The 21,465-nt window shown below is 56.0% G+C and overlaps 1 protein-coding gene across 1 annotated transcript in view; it reads left to right on the forward strand.

Moving 5' to 3' along the window:
- The window catches only part of ITPK1 (inositol-tetrakisphosphate 1-kinase), a 169,031-nt gene that overhangs the window by 90,565 nt on the left and 57,001 nt on the right, over positions 1–21,465 (forward strand). Inside the window, exon 3 of the mRNA XM_044917902.1 lies at positions 8,785–8,910. Within this exon, the coding sequence (XP_044773837.1) occupies positions 8,785–8,910 (126 nt within the window). The remainder of the gene's footprint in view (positions 1–8,784; positions 8,911–21,465) is intronic.

The following is a 21,465-nucleotide window of genomic DNA, read 5'->3' on the forward strand; positions in this document are numbered from 1 at the left end:
TTTTCTTTCTTTTTCGCCAGCCTGTGGTTTGTGTTTTCCCCTCAGGGCAGGACCAGGCTAGTGCCCGGCACCTAGTGGGAGGGTTTGGTTTCCACTGCCCTGACTCCCGCCAGCAGTTATCACTGAACCATAGCACGTTGGAAGCAGCCCATTTAGCTGAGCCACACAGGGTTGAGGGACTCATCCGGCAGATTTCGGGGCTCTTCTGGGGAGTGCTGGAGAGCAGCCACTTCATGGTGTGGCTCTATTCGAGGTTTCTGCCTTCCTATCCGAGAGGATTGGACATTCAGTCTTCCCCCTTACAGGATAAATCCCTGTTGTCCTATTTTATCCAAATACTGAATTATAACTTAAAAAAAAAAAGCAGCCCAACAAAAGCCCAGTCTCAACCCGGTGAGTTACCTGTCAGTTACCATTTGCTTTCCTTAACTTTGCTCCCCTTCCCCTTCCCTTCCACTGTCCTTTTGTTTGAACAAATGGGAAAAGAGAAACCTGTGGAGTGCACAGTTAGGACTAGGGCGTGCTGTGTTAACAAACAACCCCAAATCGTCGCAGCCTAAGAGGGGGTTGTTGTGTCTCATTCATGCCGCGTGTCTGGGGAGGTCTGCTGGGGCTTCTGTTCATAATTGCTCAGAGATCCAAGGCTCCACCTTGAACGCTGCCCATCCTGTGCCAGCGTAGACAGTGTTCGGGAGACCCTGGCACTTGCAGGTAAACGCCGTACCAGGAGGCGGAGGCGGCCGGGGTGGGGTGGGGGTGGAGAGGGGGAGGGGGTGTGTCACCGGCTCACAGCTCATTGGCCGGAACCAGTCACGTGACTGCGCCCAGTCGCAGGGCAACCGGAAAAGCATCCCGCCGTGTGTCCAGATGGGCTGCTATACCCACAGTGACTCCTCTGAGCCCAGGGTCCTCTCACGTTCGGGTTTGTGTTTCCTGTCCAGCTTCGTCCACAGCGGAGTGGGTTCACGTGGTTGGGACACCCACCCACGCTTGTCTCCGCTAGGCCTCCTCCGCCCAGTGATTCTTCAGTATCTTCTGGTGTGGGGGTGTCTGTTGTTGCCTAGCCAGGCCCCCTTCTGGGGACATGTATTCTGTGTCCCGTGCCTTTTGTTGATGGGGCCTCAGCGAATCTCCCTGGGCCAGGAGTGATTTTTCACTTGTTGATTTTTTTCTTAGGCCAGCATCCCAGGAGTTGGCTTACTGGGTCAAAGGGCACGGTTGTGTTTATCTTTTCAGTCTCTTGAACCTGGCTCCCCAGCAGTGGACGAGGGCCAGGGTTTTCTTAGCTTCTAAGAACCTGGGGGTCAGCCCTTTCCTCAAGGAGCCATGCTTGCTGAGTGGGTGTAAGTTCTTTGGCTCTTTGAAATAAAGTCAGCTTGGGACACCTGGGTGGCACAGTCGGTTAAGCGTCTGCCTTCGGCTCGGTCGTGATTCCAGGGTCCTGGGATCGGGTCCTGCATCGGGCTCCCTGCTCATTTGGGAGCCTGCTTCTCCCTCTGCCTGCCATGCTTGTGCATACTCTCTCTCTCTCTGACAAATAAATAAGTAAAATCTTAAAAAAAAAAAAAAGGAAGAAATAAGGCCAGCTTACAAATGCCCAGACCTTTGGAACTCTAAGGTCCATTTGTCGTGATACCATTTTGTGAACTTGGCCCCTCATCTTCTGGGGGAAAAAGGTTGTTCACTCTTCGGCTTTAACCAGATTGCTGTTTCTGATTACCCAGTAATTGGAAACCAGTTACTGAGAAATTGGGGAATCGGGTCAGGGAGTGTTGGTGACAGTCTCGCTCCCCATCCTGGGCCAGGGTCTCCTGCGGTGACCGTCACTGTCCTCGGCCCAGCCTGCCGATCTTGGTCGTCAGCCGCAGGTGACCTCCAGCTTCTGACCTCTCTGAGGGCCACTTTGAGCTCCTTGGGGAGTGAGAGTTGCTCTTGCCAGGGAAAACCCTTCAGTCCGCTGCCCCGAGTTGTCTTTTGGAACCAACCCTGCTGAAAAGACCTGGCTGGTGCTGCATCCTCCAAGGCCAGGCTCCCTTTTGAAGTCTGATCATGAGGCACCAGACCCGACTTTCTTCAGCAGAGACCTGCTCCAGCATGGCAAGCCTTTAAACGTCGAAGATGTGGTAGTTCTGTCCCAGATGCCCAGATCTGTGGAGAGCACAGAGGAATCAAGCCGACTGGAGCCCACTCGCCTTTCATCCAGGCTGTTTTGTCTGGACCCTGGTTGAGACCAAACTTTTCATCTAGTAACTCCCATCTGAAGTCCCTGCTGAAAACATACCACTCTGCAGGAGTGAATTAGGGGAGAAGGGAATGGGAGGAAAGTGCCAGGCACCCAGGACACCTTTTGGTTTAGAGGTTAATTGTCTGGCTTGGGCAGGAGGGAGACCCGGGTCCCAGGCACCTGTAACTCTGTGACTCTGGGCCCGTGACTTAACCTCTCTGTGACTCAGTGTCCTCAGCTGTACCTTGTGCAGTAAGCTCCTGTGAGCATAGTATGTGGCCCAAAGTTAGGACTTTATAAATGTCAATCATTATTAGCAACGACAGTAAATTTCATCGTGGCAGTAGACACGTTGAGGGGTCTTATGTGAGTCAGTACAAGTGACCTAGCTTTGCAAGATTCAAATTCTGGCTTGTACTGAGCCCTGCTTGACAGAAAGGCAGGGAGATTTCCACTGGTCAGTAAGAATGTGAATCGTAAGAATAGGAAAAGATAATTGCTGACATTTATGGAGCGCACTGTCGAGTAGGAAAAACGCACCTCCTGCCTTTGTCCTTTACTGTCACACTTACTACACACTCAGAACACTTCTAACACCAGCTGTGTGGGAGTTTCCCCCTCAGACTGAGCAGGACTGTAACCCTAGTTGGGTGTCCTGGGCTGTAACCCAGTTCTGACCGCGTCTGCCTGGAGGTAGTATCAGATCCCACAGGCAAAGGGCTCGGTCCCACAAGACAGCCCCCCCTCCTTCAGATGCCACTCTCAAGTCCAGCTTGTCACCCGTGCTCCTGACCAGCCAGTTGGCTCTCAATCAGAGGGTCCCAGGAGCCCCTTCTCGTGTTTGATTGATTTGCTAGAGCGGCTCAGAGAACTCAGAACGATTTACTTCCTGTTTGCTGGCTTACTATAAAAGGATATGATGAAGGATCCAGTTGAACATCCAGATGGAAGGGATGCCAAGCTCCCTGGAGAAGAGTGGAGTGCACTACTCTTCAGCACCTCCCCGAGCCCTGCACCTTTGGGATTTTTATGGAGTCTTCATCGTGTTGGCATGATCGAGCATTAACTCAGTTTCCCAGTCCCTCTCTCCTTGCTGGAGGACAGGAGATGGGTTGAAAGTTCCCAACTTCTGATGGTGGCTTGGTCTTCCTGGTGACCAGCTCCCATCTGGAGGCCCACCAGGCTGTCCTCATTAGAACAGGACACTGTGCCCACAGCCAGGGAGTCCCCACGGGCTGATTTCACAGCCGTGCTGTGGCCTGGGAACGGTGAAGAGTTGGCTGTATGAGCTGCGAGACGTCGGTGTGTTATTTAACCTCTGTGCCTATCGTGGGTCTCGATCTCAGGCTGTTGGAAGAACTATATGAGCTAGCGTGCATAAAGTGCTTAGAGCTCCACGCTCAGCGGGGAGTCTGCTTGAGATTCTCCCTCTCCCTCTGCCCCTCCTGCCTTGCGCTCTCTCTCTCTCCCTCTCTCTAAAATAAATCTTTGGGGGGGAAAAAAGGACAGGGCCTGGCTCAGGGTGGGTGTGCAAGAGCTGCACTATAGCCATAGGACAAGGGGTCTTCTTGCCTTGAGGCTGGGGTTCCAGGAGGATGGTCCTTAAGCCTAGCTGACTCCCGCTCAGCCCGCATTTGCAGCCTGTCTGGCCGGTCAGAGAGGTATAGGTTGTTTTCAGGGGCCCACAGTTCTGCGGTCACAGAACACCTTGCATCTTGCATCCAGACAGGATGAGCAGCCCCAGCATGGGGTGGAGCCCATTCTCCCAGGTCCCCCGCCTCCCTGATGAGCTCCAGAGATGGCTTTACATTTTTTCCATATCTGCCTGCTTCTGGATCCTGTCAGGAAGCACGTGTAGAAGTTGGGGGCTGTCTGGAACCCTCTGTTGGGGTGTCCTCCTCCTCCCTCTACTCCATACACGCTCTCTCCTTGGGGACCGTCTTAGGGTAGGCTAACTGCTCAAGCCTACAACCTCCAAATTTTGCCTTAACACACTCCAGATTTATTAGGTGTTCACACCATAGCACAGCTCTGGTCGTGGGAGGTGCCTGGTCCTCTAGGATCCCCTGTTTCTAGCCTGTAGATGCAGCATGAGAGAGGGGTGGTCCTAGGCCTCCCCTCCCAGGGGGCCCGTCCGGGGTCAGTGCTGTTGGACAAGTTCTTTCTGCGGAGGTGGCAGCCCCGTGGCCCCCGAGGCATCTGCAATTGCCAAGTACAAGTAGAGAATTGAACGCAGATGATTTCTGCAGCCACCCCTACTGCCTGCATTACACCTTCCTTCCCCCGTTTTCCCCTCTCCCTTCTTCTCCAGAAGGCTGTTTCTAACCCCCTTAGCAGGAAAGAATCCCCCTGCTTCGTGGAATGTCCCTTCTAGTTGGTCTGCAGTGTTCACTTTGGGTCCGCTTCCACAATGCGCCGGGACACTCCTATTACTGACGGAGAGCCCCCAGAAGGGAGCACAGGGGCTCTCTCTGCCTGGCACCCAGGAGGTGCCCAGAGAACGCTTGTCGAATGAATGAATGAATGAATGAGCAAGCCTAGCGGCGGGACGCTATCTAAGCCCTCAGGGCGGTGTTACCACTGAGTCTGCTGTCCATCAACCCTGTGTCACATCTGTAAATGCAATGTTCTAATCCACCGAAACGGCCCAGTAAGGTGTCAGGAATAGGAACATCCTGATTTTATGGATGGGGAAATTGAGGCACAGAGCAATTAACATCACCTGCCCAGCCCAGGGCAGCTGAGCTGCGACGGGGTTTCCAGGTGTCTGCCATGCCCGTCTTCCTCCCCCAACCGGGTGGTGGGGGTGGTGGAGATAGCTAGAGACTAGCTCACCTGGGATACTGGGCTGGGCATGATTGGGTTGCTTGCTGCAGAAGTCAGAGGTGACGTTCCGGCCATTGGGGTTTGCAGGCCTTTGTCCCAGCTCCCCCCGGCACTCCCTCCACCTCCAGTCAGCCTCTGTGGTAGTTGCTGAGGGAAACAGTGGGCCCTTGTTTCCTCCGAATCCTGAGCTCTGAGCAGAACAGCGTCCAGCCTTGGCCTTGCAGGATGGCGTGACTTGGAAGCATGGCACCCACAGGCCTCCTCTGGCCACAGTGGATGGCCCTTTCATTGAGACATCCTTGTTACTGGCTGAGGGACAGATCAGATCCCTTCCGCAGAACGGAACAAGTCCCTGGGAAAGTTCCCTTTCCTCTGGAGGCAGAATGTGGTCAGAAAAACAAAATGACAGTTGAAACGAGGTCCCTTCCGTCCGAGCTCCGCTCCCCACGTTTCACAGATGGGAAACGAAGTCTGGCCCACCAGGGTCCCCTCCTCTGCAGTGTCCTGGTTCTTGGGAGCTGGCCTACTCTCCCACGGTGTGCCTAGACCCTGCCTGAGCTCCCCTCCTGGGTGACAGCCCCAGAGGGCCCACCTTCTCCTTCCCAGCCAGCAGGGAGAGACTCAAGTCCCCTTGAGGTCTTTGCAGGAGGATAGACCCTTCAGGGTGAATGTGGCTTATCTGGCCACTTGAGGAGAAGCTGTGCTGGAGAGCCTTCTGGAGCCAGCAGCAACTCCAGTCAGGTCTCAGCAAAGATGCTGCAGTGAGAGCCAAGCCAGGACCAGACCAGGCCTGATGTGTGTCCCAAGTTGCTGTTCTCGTGAAAGGGTTTTACTGGCATAAAAATGCTTGAAAAATATACAAAGGGAGGTGGCTGGCTTCCAGAACTCAACTGTTTACCTTCAGTGGAGCGGCTGGGAACGCGGAGAGCTTGTTTTCCAAACAGCCCGTGCTTGTCAGGTCTGTAGGCCCGAGGCTGGTGCCAGGCTGGGATGAGCCAGGGGCATCTCCTTTCTCCACGCCCACTGGGACATGTTTCTGTCCCCTCATGCTGCACAGGAGACCTGGCAGCTTCTCTCTGGAGATGTGTGTGCTGATGGGGATGGAGCTTCATGCATGTGACCCAGTTCTCTGCCGTTTCTAGCTGCCTCAGTCTGAAAAGATGGGCCTCTTGTTTGTGGTTCCCGTCGTGGTGGCGCCACGGGTTACAGCCGAAGTGGGTTTGTGTCTGTGGCATCTTTTGAGAATTTGCTCTTCTTTGCCCAGGTTACCACTTCCCACTGGCTTTGCTCCCCTTCCTTCAAATTCTGTTTCTTGTTTTGTTTTGTTTTCCTGGGAAGTGGGTGTGGATGGGAACATAATACCGAACCCCCAGGCAGACCCAGAAGGGTCCTCACAAGTTCCTGTGTCTATCGAAGGGGAAACAGGCCCAGGGGGGCTGAGGAGCCAGGCTGCTGCACAGGCCCAGGACACCTGGCAGCTCGGCTGCAGGCTCAGCCCGCAGGTGTTGCTGTTGGGCCTCCATCCAGGCCCCAGCTGGACCGCTTCCCAACCACAAGGCCTTGCCCGGTGATTTCTCTTCTCTGGGCTCGTGGTGTCCTGGTCTGTGACAGTGGGAATGTCACCCTCAGCTCCTGGCCTTGCTGTGAGGACGGCGAGTGCTGCTTTGCTTCCTCATCTGGGAGCCCTAGAAGGAATGGCCAGCTTCTCAGCTAGTCTGACTTTTTTTTTTTTTAATTTTTTAAAAAAGATTTTATTTATTTATTTGAGAGAGAGAATGAGATAGAGAGAGCATGAGAGTGGGGAGGGTCAGAGGGTGAAGCAGACTCCCTGCCGAGCAGGGAGCCCGATGCGGGACTCGATCCGGGGACTCCAGGATCATGACCTGAGCTGAAGGCAGTCGCCCAACCAACTGAGCCACCCAGGCGCCCAGCTAGTCTGACTTTTGTTTTGGGTTATATACAGGCTCGTCACCATGGGGTGGGAAGAAGCTCCTTCAGTAGTATTGTGAGGTCCATGGGATTTTATTGTTTTTTTTTAATAGGGGAAATCCCTTAACATCTTTTCTGGCAGGCAAAAAAAAAAAGGAGTTAAGGATACCACCTGGAAAGAGCTGGTACTTTCGGAAGGTTTGACTAGATAAGAGTTTAACTAAGAGAAGATGACAAGGTGTGGGCTGGGTCAAAGCAGCCAGCGGGATGTGGTGTAGCCCCCACAGCGTGGCAAGCTGTCACCACCCCAGGCCCGAGGGGATGGGGGCGGGGAGTGGAGGTGGTGTTTCATGGGAGCCATGAAACAGCGGAGGTCTTGGGAGAGGGGCTGCGTGCCTGATGGGGGCTGTGTCTGCTGCCAGAAATACGGCGGGGGTGTGAGGACGGTGGGAACAGACACCCCGACAGCTCTCTCCCCCCTCTCCCATTTTCCCGTGTGCCTCCATTGTCCGCTTGGCCAGAAGCCAGAGGACAGGGCGGCCAGGTGGTCGTGGCTCCAGAGCGCAGCCTCGCAGGGCCCAGAGGGGCGGGAGCACTGGACGGCAAGCCCGGCTTCAGATCTGCATCTGAGCGCCGCCACTTTCTCACTGTCAGATCCGGTGGGGGGGGGGGGGGGGGGGGGGGAGGGGTCCAGAAGTCCATATTCCCCACCCTCCTCATTTGTAAAATCACTTCTCATCATGTGGTTGGAAAATAAAAGCTTAACTTCTAGCGTGATGCCTAACCAGAGTGGACATTCGTAGCTGTCTTTGTGATTTCTTTACGAGCAACTTGGAAACAGTCAGCCTAGAATCCTGGAGGGAGCCACACTTACGCAGGGATGCGCGTGGGGGTGGGGCTGGTGGCTCTCTCGGGCCTCTGCTGAGGCCATCCGGGGGGTCAGCCAGGTGCTGGGCTGGCGCCGCTGCCTCCGGGGGACTGGCCTTGCAGGTGGTGGTGGCCGTGTGCCGGGCGGCAGACATCTGGCGGGTCAGGAAGCATGGTGTCAGGCTGCCCGGCTGTTGCAGGTGCTCCTGTCTTGGGGTCAGATGATGCCGACGGTCTGTCAGCCGGGCAGCCCTGGCTCTCTTGGGACGCAATCTTCTTAACCCCCGTGTTCTTGAAAAAATAAACAGAGCCACCCGCGGAGTGGGGCCAGCAAGGCCTGGCGGGGCCCAGGCTGCCCTGCACTCCCTCCTGGTGGCTGTGATCAGCCCTGATTTCAATGTGAAGTGCGAGCTGCCCATCACTCAGAGCCATGCCTCTCAGGTGCGTGAAGATCACAGCTCCGCTGAGACTGTGTCGTTTCGTGGGAAGAGTAGCTGCCTGGGTCTCGTTTAGACCTGGCTGTGTGACTTCAGTCATTTGGCTTCAACGTGCAGAGCCCTGGTTTCCCGACCTGAAAAACCGAGGTCATTGAGCAGATGGCGCATGTCCAGTTAATGTTTTCTCCATACGGTGATTTCACGGTGACGCTCGCCTAACCGGTAGATGCCTTGGTTCCACGTGTGCGTCTTCTGTATACGGGGGTGGCATGGGGCTCAGGGAGAGAAATGCAGGCTCAGGGCCTGCCCTGGAGGCGTTCTGGAATCTTAGTGGGTTTGTGCCCTTCTTCCCATTTCTATTTCCCATGAGCGCCAACCTTCCTTCTGCCCCCTGTCCCAGTGTTGCAGGGATGTGCAGGGGTGGGGCGGGGGAGACAGCGAGGGAGTGGGCTCCGGTGCTGAAGTTGTTCTTTCTCTCCGTGTCTCCCCCCGCCCCTCCAGCTGAACCTTAGCCGGCCGATTGAGGAACAGGGCCCGCTGGACGTCATCATCCACAAGCTGACCGATGTCATCCTCGAAGCCGACCAGAACGACAGCCGGTCCCTGGAGCTAGTGCACAGGTTCCAGGTGAGCGAGGACGGTGAGGAGGGAGGGCCCGAGAACGGCCCTGCACGTTTCAAGAGCTGTAGCAGCTGTCTTGCCGTGCAGTCTGGTGTCGTGGTTGTGCTGCTCCCAAGACCTGGGCTTGTTTGTGGGTCGGCACTTCCCCGCCAGGGCCTCGGTCTCCTCGGGTGTCAAATGGGATCCAGCCAGGGCGTGGTGGGCAGGCCCGCTGCTCCCTGCCTGTGTAGACGTGCTCTGCTGATCAGAGTGCTGTCGTGTCCAGATTCGGCCTCCACGCCTGCAGCACACACACTCACGGTCACTGGTTCCGAGTTGGCACTGGGGCTGGGACCCTCCTGTCTTGTGTTGAGAGAGGGACCCCTCGGGGCTGTTGGAGTAGAACAGCCTTACCAGCTCCCCGAGTCCTGCCTTGGTGGAGAACCCCCTCTCTGTGCTCATTGCTTGGACCCCTGTGTGCTTGTCTCTGAGCACGGACTGAGTTGGCTTGGCTGTTCCCTCATCCCTGCCCCATCCCCCACCGCCCCCACCCCACGGTCTTGACCCCTCAGTGACCCACCCACCACTTTGGGAGGTGCTGCCTTTGCCCCCACTGACTTGCCCTGTGTTTTCTCTGTTGTAGACAAGAACGTGATTCATCCCCATGAAAAACAAAGTCATATTATCAGTGAAAATGTAGCCAACACGGAGGGCCTCCCTGGTGGGAGGGGATGCTTGAGTGCGCTTGTCAGCGTGTGATAATTGGAGATTTGATGTCCTGTCCTTCTGTATCCGCACAAAGGGGACTCTCCTTAGCCTCCCTGGCCACACAGTAGCCCTCCCGCTGACAGCATTTTCTTTCCCCCATGTGTCCGGGGTCGTGACCTCAGCCTCCCTTGCTTGCTTGCCCACAGCTCTTTCCCCCTCCTTGGCTAGCTCTGCCATGAAGTCCCACTTACTGTGTGCAAAGCAGTCCAGAAGCAGTTGTGGCCTGCTCGTGGCCCTGCTGGTGGCCCCCCTGCCCGGGGCGGGGGGTGGGTGCTCTCCCCACGTCGTGTCCTCCAGGGCCTTTGCCTTGCCCGTGGCCCGAAGTCCTTCGCGCTTTCGTAGGCCTGGAGGCCATGGGAAAGGCGCGTTCAGGCTCCTCTGTGACCTCGCTGAGACTCCCGTTTTCTTATTTGTAAAATGGTATCAGGACCAGGAAACCCCGTACAACGTTGGTCAGCGCACATGACGCCATGTCTATGAAGTGCTTCTTGCAGTGCTCAGTAGAAGGTCAAGGCCGCTTCGATCATGTGACCTCCGTGAGCCTTAGTTTTCTCTTCTGTAAAATGGGGATGTTGATAGTTCCTGTAGTCCTTAGGACGTCAGGTTGCTGAGAGAAGTAAATGTCCGTGTATGTAGAGGTCCCTAATGTTTGCTGAGTGTGCAGACACTCTGCTCCTGCTGCTAGGACTTCAGCGCCGCCTGCATTACCGTGTTTCTGCTGTTCTCCTGCATCAAGGGCAGTAACCCCCAGGCAGCCCCAGTGCCCTGAGGGGGCTCCCATCCCTCACCTCCCCGTAAACACAAACACCGCCCACAGCCCAGGGCAGGTGGTGGCTGAACAGTGAAGGAGAACTGGGTCCCCGTGTTCCAGTCTTGGTAGAAGACAAGGTTACGGTGAGAGAACATGGCAGGGGGGATATGGGGACGTGTGGCTTCAGGGTTTCAGCCACCACGGGCATTTCCCAGGGAAGTCTTGACTGGGTCCCTGGAGTCTGTCCCTGCCAGGACATGCACATTTGGCCGGCCCTCAGATGACTGAGGTGACCTCAGTGTAACCTTCCAGCCTTGGTATTTTTGGGATAAATTTTCACTGCACTCTGTGCTCAAGCATGAAGCCGGATATCTGATAAGGCCGGGACGTTTCCTCCTTTGGAAGGGAACAATCCTTTGGGGAAAAGGGTGACAGGCTGAGCTTTCCAGAGGCCCCAGGAAGAGAGGAGACAGGCGGGGGCTGGTGAAGAGAAGGACCGAGGGACACCGGGTGAGGGCCAGGGGAGAGGCCCACTTGGCTACACTCGGGCCTTCCTCCTCCACTCTCAGCGCTGACCTGGTCACCCGTTCTGCTGTAGGGTTCAGAGCCGGACCAGATACACTGGCACTTGACCTTGGTCATGCCACTTATTTTCAGTTTCTTGTTTTAATATTCATGCAAGACTTTCACAAGGAGACATTGGCTTGGGTGGGTAGGGAGCACAGGGTCAGTAGCAGGGAATCTGAGCCTGGGGCTTGGGTTTGCGAAGCTGGCTTTTCTGCCGTTTGTTGTGAATAAGCAAACAGAGTAAGATGGTTTGGCCCAGAAGGGGCTCATCTTGAAGGGCCTTCTCCGGATGCTGTACTCAGGTCCCAGGAGAAGTGAGCTGAGGAAGAGGTGTCTCTGAGATCTTCCTGACAGCCCTAAAGCATTCTGTCCCTGGGATGCTTCCATGAAGCTCTAGCCTGGGATGGAAAGGAATTCTCTGAGCTGAGAGGTTATGCTTTTTTCCTGGCTGCCTTTGAGGACAGGTTGGAGGGTGTAGGCCTGGGGTTCATAGCAGATCACTAAAGCTGGTGCCATAGAAACCACCCCCCCAAGCCTTTTTTTTTTCTTTTTTTTAAATATTGGCCCCAAGAGAGCTTTGCTTGGAGAATCATCAGGATGATTCAGTTGTTTTTCTGCACCAGGGTTCATGTAGAGCCAGCAGCCTGGTGCCGCCGTGGCCCTGTCCAAGAGTCGTCTATCACTGAACAGACCTGGGGGGCCCTGTCCCTGGGGGCGCGTGGGCCTGGGGTGTTGGGAGGGTCCCTGTCCCCATGTGCAGGGGTGCTCTGGCCTCTCGACCTGTTTCCCCAGGGGAGCAAGGAGACCCTTCTCACTGTGGCACCCAGGGTAACCTGTGTGGAGTGGCCAGGGGCAGTCCTCCTCCTGCGGCCCCTTCCAGCCTCAGAATCGCCCAGAAGGGCTACAGTGATTGTGTTCTATGGGGCATGCGGAGCCGTCTAAGAGGATCTTCCTGGGCCTTTCCCTGAAGGAGCTTGGAAGAAGGGGGTTTGAGTCTAAACTGACCCCTCTTCCCCTATCTTGATTAGCTGGAAGATTGTTAAATGTTCCACAAACACTAGGTCTGGAGGGAGGCCTAGTCTGGAGGGGAGGCCGATGAGGAAACCAGGAACTGCCCCCACAGCCCCGAGTGATGAGTTAGGGCAAACGCAGACCTGATCACTACATGTCCTGGCATCAGACCATTCTGTGCCTTCTCTTTGTAGCGATAACAAAGACTTCATTCAGTCTTGAACCAGACCTCTGAGACCTATGTGATCTGGCCGTGGCCTCTCCCCCCACATCTTCACCTTGGCCCACCTGTCCCTCAAGCTCTGCCTTCTTGCCCACCTCAGTGCCTTTGCCCCAGCTGTCCTCGTGCTTGGGGAGATCTTCACCCCCAGATCTCAGCTCAGGTGCCCCTCTCTTAGGGAGGCCTCCCTGGTGATCTCTCTAAGGATACACCCACCATCCTGCTTTTCCTTTCCTCTGTTGGGAAGTGCATGATGCTCTAGCGGTTCCTTCTGTCTGTCTGTCCATCTGGGGGTTAGCCGCACGGGGGCAGGGGTCACATCCTCATCAAGCTCACTGGGGCTCCCCATTGCCGCACATGATTCCTGCTATGTAGGAATTGTGCCCATGTGTTTGTGAAGGGAAGGAGCATTGTCGGTGCTGGCTCGGTGCAGGATGCCCTGGTGGGTCAGAGGAGGGAGCAAATGGCTCCGGGGGGGCGGCATTTCGAAGCAGGACACAGGGAGGAGGGTTCATGAGGCAGATGGTGCTGTGTGTAGGGATGCCTCCGAGGGCTGGGGAACTGCTGGATGAACAGGTTGGAGAGAGAGGGCTTTTTCTTGCCAGGCTGTGGAGCTTGGACTTTATCCTGCAGGCTAGGGGTGAGGACGATAAGATCAGATTTCACTGGCATGAGAGAAGCCCTGCTTAGGAGGGGGCCGTTGCCAAGGCAAGATGAACTCTGAGTAGTGAGGACACCATAGTCATCGGAGCCTGGCAATTTCTGCAGTGAAGAGAGAGCTCCTGCCCCTGGGGGCTCAGCAGTTCCCCCGTCCTCATCCCAGTGCCCCTGGGATCCTTCGGCTGTGACAGGCACCCATAGGCCCATGCTCCCGTGTTGGGTCCCGGCCAGCCATCTGATTGTATGAAATGCATCTAGGAAGGGAGCTCGTTCCTCACCTCGTGGATGCAGGCAGAGAATGCACACTTTGCACATTGGTTTTACCTGAAAGGAAACAGCTTTGTGAATCAACCTTCGGTACTCTGGCTCCTCATCCTCCACCCCTTAAGCTTGAAAAACAGGCTTATTGAGATCTAATTCACAGACCATACCATTCACTGATTTAAAGTATACAGTCTGATGGGTTTTAGTGTATTCATAGATCCATGCAGTCCATTTTAGGACATTTTCGTCATTGCCCCCCAAAAACCCGAATCTTTAACTATCCTCTCCCTTGCTGGCCCTAGCAACTACCACTTTCTGTCTCTATAGCTTTCCCTATTCTAGACTTTCATATGAATGGAATAATATAATACTTGACTGCTGTGACTTCTCTCTTTCACTTAGCATAAGGTTTTCAAGGCTCATCCGTGTCGTAGTGTGATTTGGCGTTTCCTTCCTTTCGATGGCTGAATCACGTTCCATTTAGATACACCACATTGTGTGTCCGGTCATCAGGTGATGGGTTGTTTCCATGTTCTGACTATCAAGAATAACACTGCTGGGGCGCCTGGGTGGCTCAGTCGGTGAAGTGTCTGACACTTGATTTCCACTCAGGTCATGATCTCACGGTTGTGAGATTGAGCCCTGTGTCGGGCTCCATGCTAGGCATGGAGTCCACTTAAGATTCTGTCTCTCCCTCTGCCTCTCTCTCTCCCCCCCCCTTTTTTTAAGATTTTATTTATTTCAGAGAGAGATGGAGAGCATGAGCAGGGGGAGGGGCAGAGGGAGAGGGAGAAGCAGACTCCTCACTGGGTGGGGAGCCCGACGTAGGGCTCGATCCCATGACCTGAGCCAAAGGTAGACGCTTAGCCGACTGAGCCACCCCAGGCGCCCACCCCCCCTCTCTCTCTTAAAAAAAAAACAAAAAAGAACACGGCTATAAGCTTTTATGTACACGTTTTCATTTCTTGTGGGAATACACACAGGAGCGGGGCCACTGCTGGGTCACGTGGTAGCTGTTTCCGTGGTTGCGGAACTACCAGCCTGGTTTTCCTCGTGTGTGCATAAAGGTTTCAGTGTCTCGACATCCTCGCCAGCACTTAATCTGACTTTGATTTTAGCTATCCTAGTGGGTGTGAAGTGGCATGTTGGGGTTTAGATTTAGATTTCCCTGATGGCCGATGATGTCAGGCAGCTCTTTGTGTGCGTATTGGTCATTTGTGTATCTTCCCCGCAGCCGTCCTTATACCTCACGTGTAAAGGTCTGGAGCCCCACGGATTTGCCTTCTTTCTCCTTTGGTCTCGTCTCCCAGAACACAATGGTTAGGAACACTGATGTCAGAGCCTGTTGCCCAGGTCCAGAACTCTCCCCACCACTTGTCTCTGGCTGGCCTTGGGGAATGTCTTTTCATTTCTGCTGTGCTTCAGTTCTCTTATCTATAAAATAGGGGCAGTCGGCGTCCCTGCCTCCCAGGGCTGCGGGAGGACCGAGTGTGCTAACCGTGCCAGGCGCTCGGAGCACTGGGCACGTGGGCTTGTCGATCCTGGAGCCGAGGCGGGGCCTCTGCGGGGCCTCTGCTGGCCCTGGCCCGTGTGTGACCTGCCCCTGCCTTCCAGTCTAGCAGCGGACTCCAGTTTCCTCTGACATCGGAGGGGACGGCTTTCCATGCCCCTCCTGTTCCAGTCTGTCAGGTCGGGCTCGGCCTCGCTCCAGTAACAAGCGGCTCCTCCAGCCCTGCACAGGCTTATTTCTGCCCTGCGGCCCCCATCATTGGAGGCTTGGCTGGGCCCCACTGAACGTCTGGGAGCTGGGGTGACAGGGTGGCTGCAGACACGTCATCGTGGCAGAAGGAAGAGAACCCCATGAAGCCACCCTGGCTCTTATTTTCTGTGATTAGCACTACTCGTCACGGCTGACCTAAGAGTTCTCGGTCATGACTGTAGTCAGCGAGGTGGTGATTCTGGAAATGTCCCCAAATTTCAGGTGTCCTCTGTGCCAGGAGCGGAAATGCGCACTGACTTTGGAGGCAGGGCTGGGTGGAGGTCAGGGGACTTAGGGACTGTGCCTGGCTCCGCCTCTCACTGGCCACCCCGCCGGGGCCTCAGGGGCCCCGCCTGCCACCCCGGGAATGTGCCAGATGGCAGGGTGGGATGGGGGCATTGAGAGCTGAGGCGTCCCAGCCCAAAAGGCAGTTGCCGTGAGCAGCAGTGATCACCCCTGGGACCACGGCTCCACTCTGCCCCCAACCCCTGGGGCTCAGAAATGATTTCACAGCTGCGTTGGCTCAACCCCTGTCCATCTCAGATGTTTACTGGGCGGCCGCCAGCCAGGGGCTCTGTGCCACACGCTGGAGGGATGGAGTGGAAGCAGAAGAAACACGGATTTTGTTGTTCTGGGCCTTCTAACCTGATTTGGGAGATAACATCTAAACCTAACAAAAATCCAGTGAGTTTCTGTGTGGGAGCAGAGCTCAGTGGCATGTGGGCTTCCTGGCTGGTGGTGCCAGCGAGGGATTTGGGTGGTCTCCATGGAGCCCTGCGCGAGGCCACCGCTTTCCCGAGCAAGTCCGAGCCGGCCTCCTGTGCTTTGGGCACTCCACATCTCTTATCTCAGTTTGTGCTGATGTCAGTCCCTGGGAAAATGGAATTACTTCCCCATTTTTCAGGTAAGGAAACAGGCCCAAGGAAGTTAAGGCACTCGCCTGGGGTTGCTCAGTTAGAACACGACGGAGGCAGAACTGTAGCTCACGCTCTTGCAAGTATGCTTCAGAGCGGCTTTGGCTGGCAGCTGACGGACCCTTGGGGGGCGGGCAGCGGTTCAGGGCCGCCTGAGGGAAGAGGTCACCGTCTGGGATTGCCTCTGACACAGCTGGGGCCGCACAGCAGCCAGCAGATGCCAGGGGAGGCAGAACTGGGCCTCGCTGGTGACCCTGGCCTCAGAGGACAGGTCCTGTCCTGGGGAGGCCATGAGGTCAGCCTCTTCATGACTCCTGTCCCGGCTGATAAGGCCACTCCCCCGGTGGTGGAGATGGCTGCACAATCTGCCCATTGTGTGCCCAGATCAGGCGGTGGTGGTGAATCATTCTTTCTCCCGAGGGGAGGTTGATCGGCCGTCTGCAGGGCCTTTCCTGCGGCAAGAGGAAGACAGGTCCCCCAGGCAGGCCCACGACTTTATGACCCTGTTTCCAGCCCCCCGCAGAGCTGAACTTCGCACAGCCCTGGGTGGTGTGGGGGGAGGAGCCGGCTGTCCTGGAAGCCTGAGCTCTGACCCAGCACACTGCTGTGTGTGGACAGTCAGGGTTTTATGGCACAGGGGGTTGGGTTTTAGAAATACTAACATTATTAATAATCCAGTTTTCCAAGGTTGAAGAAAGAACTTTCACGCACCGATTTCAGGATTCCTTAGCTTCCTGCACTGTTGACGTGCTGGGCCGGATGATTCTGTATCGTGGGGCTGTCCTGTGCATTGTACAATGTTCAGCAACATCCCTGACTTCCGCCTGCTAATGCTGGTGACACCACCCCCAATCGTGACAACCAAAAACGCCTCCAGACATTGCTGAATGGCTCCTGGGGGTGGGGGGACAAATTCGCCCTGGTTGAGACCCCTGTCTTTCTCCGGGCACAGTGGCTCTGACGGCTTCCATTGGTAAGTGAAGCCCCTCCTGTTTTAAAAGCGTGGATACGGAGGCCTCATGGGGTACAGTAGCTGGGTTTTGGTTATTGGGATCTCAGACCAGGAGGTCTGAAGTCTCATGGGCTCTTATTTCAATAACACCTGCAACAGAAAAGCCACCTTTGTCTGTTCTCCCCCTGGCCTGTTTTGGGGCCATGACTTCCTGACTTGCTACGTGGGCTGCATGCTCATGATAAAGCCATTGTGGTTTCCTTCGCCTTCGTGTGGTCAGTCACAAAGCCACTCACCAGCCAAGCTGGCCTCTGCTGACCTCGGTCCTCTGAGGCACGAGGACTTCCCTGAGCCCCTCCTTGCACAGCCCATGCTGCTGGGGTCTGCGTCCACTGTCTCAGACCTCTCACTTCCCACACCCCCTGGCTTCCAGCCCCTGACCTGGCCCGTGTCCCTTAGTCTGTTCATTGATCTCGAAGATCAGTCATCCAGGATCTATTATTATGTCATTCATTCAGCAAGTCTTAATTGAGCACTTAGTGCCAGGAATCTTCAAACACGCTGGATACAATAATCAATAAGTCAGATCAGGTGGACTCAGCCCCTGCCCCTGCACAATTGTATTTGTGTGTGGGGAGCTGTGGGGGGAGGGAGGGAGGGAATGCACACAAAACACAAGCAAGTAGAGGAAAAAGTAACACAGTCTCTAGTTACGGTAAATTCTAGAAAGAAGAAATATCAAGGCTTTTGATTAACAGGGAAGTTCTTATCACCTCATCCTGAGCCTCTCTGAGGAGTTGACATTTGAGCTGAGGCCTAAAAGGCCTGTTGATGGAGGGGAGATCGTGCAGTGGGCCAGGCGGCAGCGTCCTTTAGCAGGACAGGCACAGAGGTCCGAGGACCCTGAATAAGGCAGTGGGGGCGGGGCTGGGTGGATTGTAGGAACTGAGCATGCCTGATGGCTGCGGGTTAGAGCAGGGTTGAAGAGTGCCCTGGGAAGTCCGTCGTCTTCAGCACAAGGGGTCACTGCCAGGGCGTGTAGTGCGTGTGTGGTGCGTGTGTGGTATGGCAGCTGGATCCTGTGCTAGAAGCTAGGAAGGCCAGGGGTTGCGGCTGGGGGCGCTGCGTGCAGAGGTGAGGGGCCCAGGCATCTCTGGCTAGAGCGGCCCTTGGTACCGCAAACCCTGCCCTGGTTCCCGAGGACTCCTCTTCCACCCCCAACCCCCCCCCGCCCCCGCCCACTGAGAGCAGTGTGGGCACCCTAAATTCTGTGAGTAACACTTGCACACCCAGCAAAGCCCCGGGGAGCCTGCGGGCTCTGGGGAGGCCTCGGCTTGTTCTGGGAACTGAGAGTTCAACTCTGGCTGGAGGGCTGGGTGAGGGTGGGCGGGTGGGGCAGGCCGAGCAGGACTCTGGCCTGATCCTGGGAAGTGGCCCGAGGGCAGGGGCAGCTCAGCTCCACAGCTCACTCGAGCATCCTGTGCGTGTATGGGGGTGCTTGCATGAAGGGGGAGTGCCCGTGGGGGCCCGCGTGTGGCGGGGGCGCACAGGGGTGTTAAGACAGGTGCTTAAGGAGTGCGGGGCCTGACTGCTGTGTGACCGGGGACCAGGCAGCCACTGTCTGGTCCTCATATTGCTCAGCTGCCCAGCTCTGACGGCTGGGCCAGGTGACTGCTGGGACCCCCTCTGGCCCCCACAGGGATCCCTGAACGGAGATGCTAGTCTGTCCTGGTTTAGCGTCGGCCGGCGAGGGGATGCATTCTGACCAGCACCCAGCCCCACAGGACCTTTTCCCGGCTCCAGAGGACCTGAGTAGGGCCGTGGCTCTGTGATAGGGCATGTGACATTCGTCAGGTGAACAGTCTGGCCGGGCACCGTGCCAGCCTCCTGCTGACGGGAGATGGAGAGTGCTTACAAGTTTGGTGCTGCAGGCTGGGGACAGGGAGGGAGGGATTGTTTTCCACGGGAGGCCTGGGAAAGGCGGGGAGGAGGCATTTGCCATCTTAAATAACAGAGCATTCTGTTTACTTCCAGCCCTTTCTTCCTCAGCATTTGGGGTTATGTTTTGGCGGGAGTCCATTTCTTCATGGACTTTTCTGTCTGCTCTGTGAACAACAGTTTCTCACCCACAGGACCACACTGTCGTACTCAGGCTGCTCGCTGGGTGGCTGAGCAAGGCACATGACATGAGACCATCTGGGAAGGTGACCCAGGTGGACCGACAGTAATGGGGGGCATCTGGCTTCCAGATGGGGGTGCCCATCAGGGACACTGAGGCGGGCATGCGGAGTCGCACGCCCGGGAGAACCTGCTGTCTTTGGGGAGTTCAGGCCCAGCCTACCCCACACAGGCACTGTCTTAGCACCTCCCCTCATCTGGAAAGGGGGTCCCCCGTGCCCCATCAGTGGTATGAGTCTGTACAACTCATTCCGGAGGCTGGAGCCTGGGTCCTCCGACTTCTCCTTGTCCCATTCGAACCCCTTGTTCTGTGACTGTTCTGTTCATCAGCAGGGATGGGGTGGGGGTGGTTATTGCTGGTGTTGTGCTCCGTGGAAGCTTGGTGTGCCCTTCATGAATGCTCCAGTGTTTCTCTCACCTCGTGCCCCATCTGGGACAGCGAATCACCGTCATCTCGTGGCCTGTGATTCGGGTGGATTCCTTAGGCCTGGCTTTCCCCATGTCATCTGTGCGTGGCGCTCAGTGGTCCTGACTGACTGGTTTTGGTAATGTCAGAGTCTCCCCCGACCTCTGCTGCCCAGCCAGCCACTTCCCATCTTGGGCACAGCCATCGGTTCCCCGGGGCCCTGAGCCTTTCCAGAGGCTGCTGTGTATGTGAACAAAGGTGGTCTTCCTTCCCCCCACACAAAGCCATTGTTCCGACAGTAGATCTTGAAAATGATTTCACATCAGCCCTTCGGGCTACCCCATTCTGTTTAATGGCTACATGGCCTTAAATCCTTCCTTAACCAGCTCTCTGTTGATGTTTCTGGAACATGCCTTAGTGATGAAATGCCCTTGTACACGTATCTGTGTGCACACGGAGGGGATTCTGTGGAATAAATACCTGGAAATAGAAATGCTGAGTTTATGTATTCTTGATTTGGGCTGGTGCCCAGTGTCTTCCCATAAAGTTGAACCAGTTATACTCCCACCGACCCCGAGGTGGTCCGTGTTCCACCATTTTTGGAGATGCTTCTTCTCATCGGTTTGATTTGGCCTGGAGTTCTAGAATATTGGGGGGTGCATCCCTAGTGGTTCCCTCATCCCATTGTGTTTGCTGCTGGTACTCAGGGCCCTGGCGAGGGCAGTGTCTGTGGCAGGCTCACGCGGCCTGTCTGGACCTTGACCCCAGGCCACCTCGCTTCTGTCTGGTGCTCATGTGTTCACACCTTGCCCTTCTCTTCTGAAGTCCCTGTGCTGTCAGGGCCTGACTACCCCAGCCTGAGCTCATGGGTTTAAATAACAGGTCTGAAGAGCAACTAGGCTGAGGGGCAGAGCGCATCAGTTTCCTTTCGGTGGCTCTGCCAAATCATGCCAGAGGTCATGCAGTATCTTGGTCCGTCCCGAATGGCAGAGTCTGGCACCCATGTCTCTTAATGCCAGCTCCATGTCAGACACGCTGCTCAGGCTTGTCCCTTCCAAGTTCAGCCCCTGGGCCTCGCATGCCAGAAGACGGGTCACTGCAAAACTCAAAGCTGGCCCCGCCACTCCTCGGCTCGGGACCCTGTTGCTTTAGGATCACGTCCAGACTCCCTGGCTGCCGTGTCTCCAGCTGTCTGCCCTGCTTTCTGCCTTACGTCAGCTCCTCTTTGAGACCTATGTCTGCCCGGTCATGCTGTCCCCCCCCCCCCCCCCCCCCCCCCCCCCCCCCTTTGGTCCCCTCTCCCCCCCGGCCCGTCTCCCCCCCCCCCCCCCGCCCGCCCCGCCTTTGCTTGTGCTGTCCCCTCTGCCTGGAATGCCTGTTCTCCTCATGGCCCATGCCGGTGACCCTTGGTGGCTTAGCCACACGGGCCTCAGGAAACCCTCTCTCTTCCCCTTCTGCTCCCCTCCCCCCATGGCTAGATTAGTGCCCAAACCCGCACCCCTGCGCGTTCCCATACGGCAACATGATCATTCCCTACATCTCTCTGCATTTAGGAACCCCCGTGGGGATGGGCAGAATGTGGCCGCCTGAAGTTGCAGAGCCTCCACTCTGGTACATGCACACATACACACACACACACACATACACACATGCACGTGCCTGTGCGCACACTTTCAGGGGCTCCCTCCCTGCCTGGCCTCATGCTTTCTGGGAGGCCTCAGGCTGAGTGCTCAGACGCTGACGATCTCTCCAGAATACAGATGAGGGTTGATTAAGACCAAGGTGGCTGAGGACATGGAAGCCCAGCTCTCCCCAAGGAGCCATTTTAGAAAAGTTAGAGATGTGGCAGGTGAGGAGGTGCCCTCCACATACCAGGGCTGAGTCAGTGAGAACTGGGGAGTCATCGTAGCAACTGCTCCGCCGAGAGGCGGTCCGGTTATGTGTGGTCTTGCTTGAGCTAGCGAACTGATGTCTGTCCCTGACACGGAGCCATTGGCCGTCTGTCATTCGTGTGCCTGTCCTGCTCAGTCTCTTCCCTCTCCTGTTGTAGGCATGCATGTTGCCATCCTAACGAGACTGGATTCTGCACAGTCACTGCACTGTGCATATGCTTGAGGGCAGCAGGCCCTGGA

Source organism: Neomonachus schauinslandi, chromosome 9, assembly GCF_002201575.2.
Source record: "Neomonachus schauinslandi chromosome 9, ASM220157v2, whole genome shotgun sequence".
NCBI classification, from domain to species: domain Eukaryota; kingdom Metazoa; phylum Chordata; class Mammalia; order Carnivora; family Phocidae; genus Neomonachus; species Neomonachus schauinslandi.